The following is a 9,985-nucleotide window of genomic DNA, read 5'->3' as shown; positions in this document are numbered from 1 at the left end:
TTATAAAGCAGTAATCATCAGAAGTATCTGGTATTGGTTAGGAAATACAGACTGGGTACACAAGACATAATAGTCAATAAGCAAAGGAACCTAGTGTTTGATAAATCCAAAGACCCAGGTTTAGGGATAAGAATTCACTGTTTGACAAAAACTGCTGGGAAAACTGGAAAACAAGAGGACACAAACTAGGTAAAAACAAACATCTCTCACTATATACCAAGATAAGGTCAAAATGGATGCATGAGTAAAACTTAAAGGGTGACATCCATAAGCAAATTAGAAGAACAAGGAATAATCTACCTGTCAGACCTATGGGAAATAGGAAAATTCATGACTAAATCAGAGATAGAAAACATTACAAAATACAAAATACCTAATTTTTGTTATATTAAATTAAAAAGCTTTTATACCAATAAAACCAATGCAACCAAGATTAGAAGGAAAGCAGAACATTGGAAAATGATATTTATAGTAAGTATCTCTGATAAAGGCCTTCTCAAATATATAGAAAAACTGAACCAAAGAATAAAAGCCATTCCCTGTGTGATAAATGGTCAAAAGATTTGAACAGGAAGTTTTAAGATAAAGAAATCAAAGCTATTTGTAGACATATGAAGAAGTGCTCAAAATCACTTTTGATTAAAGAAAGTCAAATTAAAGCAACTCAAGATACTACCTCAAATTAAAGCAACTCGAGATTCTACCTCATATTTATCAGATTGGCCAAGATGACAAAAAAGAAAAGTGATAAATATTGGAAACAATGTAGAAAAATTGGGACACTAATACACTTATTGGAGTTGTGAAATGATCCAACCATTCTGAAGGACAATTTGGAACTATGCCCAAAAGGCAACCAAACTGTGCATACCCTTTGACCCAAAGATATCATAAGAAAGGTAAAAGGACCTGCATGTGCAAAAATATTGATAGAAGCTCTTTTTGTGGAGACAATATTGGAAAATGAAAGGATGGTCAATTGGGGAATAGCTGAACAAGCTGGGGTAAAAAAAAATGTAATGGAATATTCTTGTGCAATAAGAAATGATGAATAGGCAAATTTCAGAAAAATTGTAAAGACATGAATGAATTGATGCAAAGTGAAATAATCAGTACCAGGAAAACTTATATACAGTATCAGCAACATTGTCTGATGGACAGTTATAATTGACTCAGCTCTTCTCAGCAATACAATCATCCAAGGCAAGTACAAAAGATTTATGAAGGAAAATAATCAGATGAAGAACTGACTGGACTTGGAATGCAGATTGAAGTATATCTTTTTTTCACTTTATTTTTTTTCTGGTGCTTCCCCCCCCTTTTTGATATACATGATATCATGATATAAATTATAACACATGTATAAACTATATAAAACCACCTACTATCTTTGGAAGAGAGAAGAGGAGAAAGGAAGGGAGGAAGAAAAATTTAGAACTCAACATTTTGTAAAAATGAACTCTAAAACTTTTCTTGACATGTAACTGGGCAAAACAATAAAATACTATTTTGGGGAAAAAGAAATGAAAATAAACAAGCAAAACAAATTATCAAATCAAACAAAACTGGCCATGTCTGAATACATAAAGCAAAACCATTCTTAGGTATAATGGGTTATACACAGAGTCCCAAAAATCTTAGTGCAGAATGGTTTCTAAGAGAGAACCCAAAAAAAAGTCTTAATGTAGAATGGTTTACAGTGTCCCAAAACTTTTAGTGCAGAATGAGTTACATACCGATGTCCCAAAAGTCTTAAACTACTAAAACTTAAAACTGAACTGAGACTTTTGGGACATTCTGTGCATAAATCCATTCTACACCTCTACTCCATCATTTCTCTCCCCAGAGACAGGAGTTTCAAGCATCCTCATCAGTCTTCTAAAGTCACCCTATTGCTCAGAGTTCTGAAGTCTTTCAAGGTCATTTTATTTTATGCTACTGTCTGTCCTTTTATTTTATGGATGAGGAAACAGCCCCAAAGAGTGATTCACTTGGGATGAAGACCAAAGTAGAGCCATCAGTGAAGTAGTAGGCTCCCCCTTCCTTCCTTCAAAGGTCTTCCAGAAGAAATGAAAAATGATTTTTAAAAGCAAATTCTAATTGTATTTTTGGGGGGTGATATCAGCTGGCTAAATACTCATGGTGAAAAAATCTGATCTCGAAGGAAAAGAATGATGTTCTGATTTTTTTTAAAGATATCTACCTGTAGCATCTGGCCCATATTTTCTTCCTAAAGGATTTTGTTTCATGAAACCCCTATCCATTTTGTTAATGTCAAAGACTATTATGTTCAAATGAATCAAATGTGCTCCTTTCCTATCTCCCACCTACCTCCTTCAAGAAAAGAGCAAACTCAAGCTAATTGTACAATAATTCAGAGCCTGATTCTTTTTGTGCAGCAAAATAACAGTTTGGTCATGTATACTTATTGTGTATCTAATTTATATTTTAATATATTTAACATCTACTGGTCATCCTGCCATCTAGGGGAGGGGGTGGGGGGGTAAGAGGTGAAAAATTGGAACAAGAGGTTTGGCAATTGTTAATGCTGTAAAGTTACCCATGCATATATCCTGTAAATAAAAGGCTATTAAATAAAATTTAAAAAAAAAAAAAGAAAAGAAAGAAAGAAAAGAGCAAACTGTGTAGAACATAACGTGGACAAAACTTTTAGGAATGGAAAGCCACGGGCTTTCAGAGAGGGACGAGTTTCCTCGGGCAATTTTTTTGGATCTGTTCTGTACTTTTATACCCGGCAATAAGTGTTCTGGAACATTTTGGCCGTGTGTTTAGCAGAATTATTCTATCAGAGATCGCAGTCACCCAGATGGAATACACTGTTTTTACCACCAGCACGCCCGCTTTTGTTACATGGTTAATTTAACCTGTAGACAAGGATGTTGCTCAGACGTCGGTAAGCCAGCGCTAGACAGAACTTCCAGTCTTTCTAAAGATGGTTTTTTTTGTAAGCGTCGCTTGCGCCTCAAGCTGTTACATAGTAAAACAGTGAACGGCTTACGGGGGAAGGGGGAGGGGAAGGGGGAGGGGAAGGGGGAGGGGGGGTCTTCCAGGGCAGACCAGGCGAGCCCTTCTTGCCCCCTCGGGATTCCTTCTCTGAGCGAGCCCCGAAATGAGGGAGTCGGGCTGGGAGGGCCGCTCTTTGGGCGGCAGAACCGCACTTTTTCCGCCCTTCTCCGGCCACGGAAACGTCCGTGTTTGTTAGTGATTAAGTTCTTATTAAATAGTGGTTTTTAGCGGCACGGCAATTCCCCGTTGCGAAGTTCAGCCGTTCGTTCCGCAGGCGTTTGGGTAGGTAAGGGGGTGCCCTGAGGGTCCCCCCGAGGCAATGGGGGAACTGCGCACTACAGAGCAGAATGGGGTTTGTTTTCCTTAAGAGGCCAGATTGAGGAGTCGGGGACCTCGGTCTGGCGCTGTAACTTCGGGCAAAAGCCCCGCCCTCTGCAGAGACCCGCCGCGGGACGCCTTCCTTTCCCTTCCCACTGCGGAGGGGAAGGGGGCGGGCCTTTCGGGACGGCGGAACCTCGGAGCCGCAGCCCCGGACGTTGCGTGGCCGGGGGGACGCCTTTGCTCAGCCCACCGCGCGGTGCCCTTCACCTCAGCCGAAGGAGGCGTCGGCGGCCGCGGTACCGGCAAGATGAGCCTCAGGATCAATCCCGTCCCCATGCAGTTCCTGCCTGATGAGGCCCGGAGCCTGCCGCCCCCGAAGCTGACAGACCCGCGCATCCTCTACGCGGGCTTCATGGGCTACTGCGCCGGGATGTTGGACAACCTGCTGCACCGCCGCCCGGTGCTGAGCGCCGGTGAGGACGCGGCGGGGACGCGCGGGCACGAGACTGGGGGGGGCCGGGGCGGGTGCACTTTGACAGGAGTTGGGGGGGGAGGGCTAAGAGGCGCGCATGCTCAGTTCGTGCGGGTGACGGCGGGGAGGGGTGCTTTAAAAGTCTGGGCTTCTGGGGTACTGGCTTTCTAGTTCCGTCTCCCATCTGTGCCTTTGGCCAAGTCCCTTCTCTCCCGCCTTTCTTCCTGGGAGAAGGGATCTGGTATTGGAAGGGGAGCTGTGACGTCACCAAAGTCACATCCCCTTTCCGGGTTTGTTATTGTTGCTCACTTGTGGTTGGTTCTTTCCTTACCTGGCCCATTTTACAGTGGAGAAAACGGAGGCAGGCCTGGTGAAGGGTCTGTGTAAATTCGCGCGGCCCGCTATCCCCTTTGGTGGCCCCCTCCTATCTTCCCAGCCAAGTCCGGGGCCAGTTACAGGAGCAACCTGGGGTCGCCCTGCCCTGGGGCCCGGAATATTCTTGCTCCTTCCCCCTTCCCGTGGCGTTTCCCAGGTTACAGGGACTGTAAAAGACTTTTATTTGATCAGATTCCTTACGGGGCGGGCAGCGCGCTAAGCAGTGAGTTTATCGAGTAATGGTCAGACCAAAGCTTTAGGGAACTTGCCTCGCCAGCTGAGCGGAGGAGACTGGAGTAAGGAAGGCGGGGAGGCTGCTGGGAGTGGGGAAAGGGGGTGAATGAAGCGCCTTGCTGGCTGGGAAGGTGGCGGGGCCCCAGAATAAGCTAGCCGGAAAGAGGTGAGGGTGTGAGGGGACATACAGCGAGCTCTCTTTGGAGTCTGTTGAGTTTAAATGCCTACGGAACATGGCGTTTGAGGCGTGAGTGATAAAGGGCTCGGAGAGTGATGCGCCAGATGTATAGATTTGGGAGTCATCTCCCGGGAGGTGATCCTGGGTTCCGCGAGGGGCTGGTGACAGGATAGAGGAAAAGGGAGGGGCTCGTACAGAGCCTGAGCGCGATGGGGATGGAGATCCTGGAAAAGAGAGGGAAGAGCATTGTCCTTAGTCCGCAGAGGCGAGAATATCTGGGAGAAGAGCATCCGATACTGCGCAGCAGTCAAGGGTGAGGCCTGAGAACAGGCAGGGCTTAGAAGAGAGGAAGAGGAAAGGATGTAGAGGTACCTGGTGAGCACAGCCTCTCAAGGAGCCTAGGCTGAAAGGCAAAGAGGCAAAAGGGGCAGCAGTTAACAGGGATGGTCAGTAAGGGTGTGGGGAGATACATTTGTGTTTTGGACACCGGAGAAGGGCACAGTAGATATCTCTTGAAGACAAGATTGAGGATGATACTGGAAGCAATGTGCTGGGAAAATGGAAGAAGGAGAGATCAAAGGTACCTGAAGAGGGTTTTCCTTGACAAGGAAAGGGGCTTCTTCATCTGACATTTAAGTGAAAGAATGAAGGAAAGCATCTGAGTGATAGAGGAGGAGGAGGAGGAGGATTAGAGACTAGAAGCTCTCAAAAAGTGGCCTTAACTTTTTCTCAATCCTTATATTTCTCTTCAGTCTTTGACACTATTTATCCCCCTCTTCCATAATCTTTTCCCAAGGATTTCAGGCTATCCCTTTCTCCTGGCTCTCCTCCTACTCTCATACTGCTCCTTCTCAGCCTCTTTTGCTGGATTCAGACCACATCCCAACAGGAGTTGCAACAGAGTTCTATCCTGGAACTTCTTCTCTTATTCTTTTGTGCTACTTATTTATGTTTTATTTATGCTATTTCATCAGTTACCATGGATTCAGATTATCTTTATATAGATAATTCACAGATCTTATCCAACCCTAACTTCTTTGCTGACCTCAATCTCTGACTGCCTGGATGAATTGTATGTTCCTAGGACATCTTAAACTCCTTATATCAAAAACTGAACTCATCATCATTCTCTCAGACCTTCTACTCATCCAGATTTCTCTATTACTGTTGAGGGCAGCACTGCTTTTCCAGTCTCTTCAGGCTTCCAATCAATGTGTCATTTTCAATTTCTCATTATCTCTTTCAAAAACACAAGTTTCTCTCCACCCTACCCTCTCATCCAATTTATTGCCATAGGATTTCACCTTTTCAAAATCTCTCAAATATTCCCCTTTCCTGAAATGATAAGCAATTTGATATAGATTATACATGTGTAGTCATGTAGAACATATTTCTATATCAATCTTGTTATGAAAGAAAAGACCCAAGAATCCTGAGAAAATAAAGTGAAAAAGAATGTGCTTCAGTCTTGATTCAGACTCCATCAGTTCTTTCTCTGGAGGAAACAGCATTTTTCATAATGTATCCTTTGGAATTATCTTGAATCCTTGTATTGCTGAGAAGAGCTAAGTCATTCACAATTGATCGTTGTATAGTATTGCTGTTTAATATTTATTTATTATTATTATTAGAAATTAATTTAGAAAATAAACATTTATTTAGAAAACCAATATTTGTTTTTTTAGATCAGTATGCAACCTGCAGAGATCTTGATATACCATTCAGTAGCCTCTGTTTCTATTTGTATTTGACACCATAACTTTAGTGGGTTCCCTTATTGAACCCAGGATCAAAGATGAAATCTTCTCTTTGACTTTTAAAGTTTTTCATTAGCTGGTTCCTTTCTGCTTTTGCACCTTCCTCCCCTCCTTAAACTTTTCAGAAAGTGACCTTGACTCCTTGTAGTGCTTTGAACAAGTCATTCCATTTTGAGACTCAGAACATTTTCACTGACTGTCTTCCATGCCTCTTGCTCTCTCATCTCTGCCTCCTGGCTTCCTTCACATCCTTTAGATTTCAGCTAAAATCTCACCCTTTTTAGATTTCTAAATGTTGGTGTCCTCTCATTGAGACTATCTCCTTAAACTTACACACACACACACACACACACACACACACACACACACACACACATATTCTTGACTTGCAGACAAATTTTACTGCATTTTAAAAGAATTCTTGTGTTTTGTATTTTTTCCCCAGGAGAAAATTTCATGGAATCAGATATGAACAGATTAGACCTTAGACTTTTAGAGTTAAAAGTGACTGTAGAGGTGATTTTAATCCATCTTTATCTTTGGAAGATAAGGAAACAGGCTTTCATGTGGATTGCCCCAGTTAGGTTGTGCAGATAAATATTGGAGAAGGAATTAAAACCAGGCTTCCATTTGTGTTATTTTTTTCTGTGCCAGTCATCTTTATAACTTCCATAGTGCCTAGCCCAGAAAATACCCAAGAATGAATCAATGAATTGGGAGATTTTTTTATTTATGTGTTTTTTGAGTAATGGGAAAAAATGACTGCCCTTTGCATGATATTTAAATGCAATTTTTTCTTCATTACAAAATCTGATTTCCATTTATCTTTTGGTTTTGATTTTTCATGAATTTTAGGATTACATCGCCAGCTCCTGTATGTCACTTCATTCTATTTTGTGGGATATTATCTTATTAAACGCCAAGACTTTAAGTATGCTCAAAGGGACCGTGATATGTTTCAGTATATGAGACTGCATCCAGAGGATTACAAAGAAAAAGGTAGGTATTTAAAATTTCAAGAAATGCTGAAGTTATATAATATTTAATTTGTAATTTGTAACTACATATGAGACTATATGATATGAAATATATAAGTCATAGAAATAAAGTCCTTTAGTTCTATCTATATAGATAGATATAGATCTATCTATAGATAGATACAATTATAGGTATAATTGTATATTGTAGTTATACAATTTGAGCAGTTTTCCAAAGTGAACATAGTCTAAACCACTTGAAAAATTGTTCCATATCATTACTAATAAGAAAATTACACTTCATATACAATAAATGGGCAGATATGACCCCCCCCCAAAAAAAACAAAAACAAGAATAATTAATAATGGGGTCAAGCATTCAGCCCCTGAACTGACTGACCAGGGCCTTATATATTGCTCCTACCAGAGTAGAAAGAAGAATGAGACTGTATTCCCTGGGAATGTGGATTTTATTTGCATTCTGTTGGATTGCTATTAATCTTTGTCCTGAATAAATATTTTATTGTTCCAAGATCCTTCCTAGCCTGAACTTGCCAGGATGCTTATAAAATGATTTAGGTCCATTGATTTCTGTGATCCCAGAATCATTTTGGAGCATGAGCTACAGTTGACTTAATTATCACAATAGCCCGGCAAAATAGGTAATGCACTGAAATTCAAGTTGATTTTCTTGTCTCAAATCACACATCTGATAAGTGATGGAACAAAAATTATAGTCCATATCTTGTAATTATGCAGTCCAGCATGTTAAATTTGTTTTCAAACAAATACATAGTATTTTTTGTTTAAACAAAAAATGCTAATCTTTTTAAACTTAACATAGTAAACAAATCAATATCTAACAATATTCAGTATATGATTCTCTTTATGTTTCTGTGCCTTAATGTATATAAAGTTCTTTTGCTTCCACTTTAGTTATTTTCTGTGTCCTTTCAAATTCATCATATTTAATGGTGCTGTAGTTATTCATTCCATTAATCGTCCATAATTTGCTTTGTTCCATCATTTCCCATTCTTGGGCATTTAGGTGTCCAGTTTTTCACAGCCTTACCACTCTCAATATTCTTGTTACTCTTGTTACCCAATTTTAGAGCTAAAAAAGATTTTAATTATTGTCCTATTTGGCCTTCTCAGGTTTTTTGGGATTTTTTTACTGCACGTTTTCTTATATCCCATTCATTTCCAGATCTATTTCTCTCACTCCATGAGCCTTTCCTTTTAAAAAAGATTAGAAAAGAAAAGAGGGGAGGGGGACAGGAAAAGGCCTATAAAACCATTCAAACATCAACTGTGTGACAGTATAGAATATTCTATAAACAAAGTCCCTCCTAAATTGTGTGAAGGGAGTGAAAATGCCTTTTCTTGACTATTTTCTGGAGCCAGAATTTGAATTACACAGCAATCAGTTTTGTTGATCTTTCCATTTGCATTATTGTAATGATTGTATTTGTTGTTTTCCTGATACTGTTTCAGTTCCTGAATTACCTGATATCTTACTATACTTCGTGTTTGTCCACTTGTGCTGATTTGGTGATATCCCATCTCATTCATGTGCCATAATTTATGTAGCTGTGGGTCAATGGGTAGCTTCTCACTTTTCAGATAATAGAATTCAGGTCTCACACAACTAAAATAACTTCCCCAAGACCCCATCACCAAGTTGTATTGAACCTGGCATGGGATCCAGATTTGAGTGGCTTTTTCTCTTTTTGATAACATCTTTAGATTTGCAGAATAGAATTGTGGGATTAGTGGGTTTTATTAGTTAGAGAAAGCCAAAATATCACTTTAAAATCTGGTATAAATATCATGCCCTACAGTAGTTCTGAATAGCTGATGGCTATGAGCCCTTCATTTTGGAAACAAGAGCTCAAAGACATTTGATGTGTCTGGCTACTTGCCCTGTCCTGACTGATAGAGTCAGTGCTTCTTTTTTCCCTTCCTCTCTGTCTTCCACACAGCAGCCCTGCAGTTGTTCTAATAACCTTACCACTTCCAACTCAGTATTCTAAAGGGAAGCAACAGTAAAGTTTTTCTAACTGATTGTTCTGGAAAATTTCTGAGTGGCACTGTATGAATATATATTCAAGGAAAATTTAAACTAAATTTCTAATGAAATTACTTAAAGGACTTATTTTATAATATCCTTTTCTTTTGTAGAAAAGAAAACTTATGCTGAAATTCTTGAAGACTTCCATCCAATTCGCTGAAACTTCTCCCACTGCCTGCTTTTATCTTTCCCAAGAGCTTTTGTTATTGAACTTAATAGGATGTATTTCTAATATATCTCAGATTTATGCATAATGAAAAAAATTACGGTCTTGTTATTAAATGAGTGACGTGAATACATGGACTATTTCAATTATCTACCCTCTTATGTATGTTATGTCTTAGTATATATAGCAAAGTATGGGGTTAAGATTTTGGGTGTGACTGTTTGGGTTCCAAAAGGCCCCTTGCCAAACTCCAAGTGTCTCTTGCTTTCTGGGGCTTGATTGTACAGGACATCTTAAGAGTTACTTAAAAGAAAGCGTGCCTGTCTTGGGGAAAAGACATTTTACATTCTATCTCATGCACTGATACAAGGTGAGATTAACCAAGACCACCCTAAGGACTCACAGTT

The 9,985-nt window shown here is 40.1% G+C and overlaps 1 protein-coding gene across 1 annotated transcript; it reads left to right on the top strand.

Moving 5' to 3' along the window:
* The first annotated feature begins 2,882 nt into the window (after positions 1–2,882).
* NDUFC2 (NADH:ubiquinone oxidoreductase subunit C2) lies at positions 2,883–9,707 on the top strand. Its single transcript, XM_023499741.2, is given in 5 exon segments — positions 2,883–2,914; positions 3,396–3,582; positions 3,584–3,821; positions 7,220–7,363; positions 9,523–9,707. Coding segments are annotated over 5 exon segments (636 nt in total). The 5' UTR covers positions 2,883–2,897; the 3' UTR covers positions 9,573–9,707.
* The last annotated feature ends 278 nt before the right edge of the window (positions 9,708–9,985 follow it).

Source organism: Sarcophilus harrisii, chromosome 3, assembly GCF_902635505.1.
Source record: "Sarcophilus harrisii chromosome 3, mSarHar1.11, whole genome shotgun sequence".
Classification (NCBI taxonomy): Eukaryota; Metazoa; Chordata; class Mammalia; order Dasyuromorphia; family Dasyuridae; genus Sarcophilus; species Sarcophilus harrisii.
The sequence above is the reverse complement of the archived record's forward strand: the minus strand, read 5'-3'. Positions and strand labels throughout refer to the sequence as shown.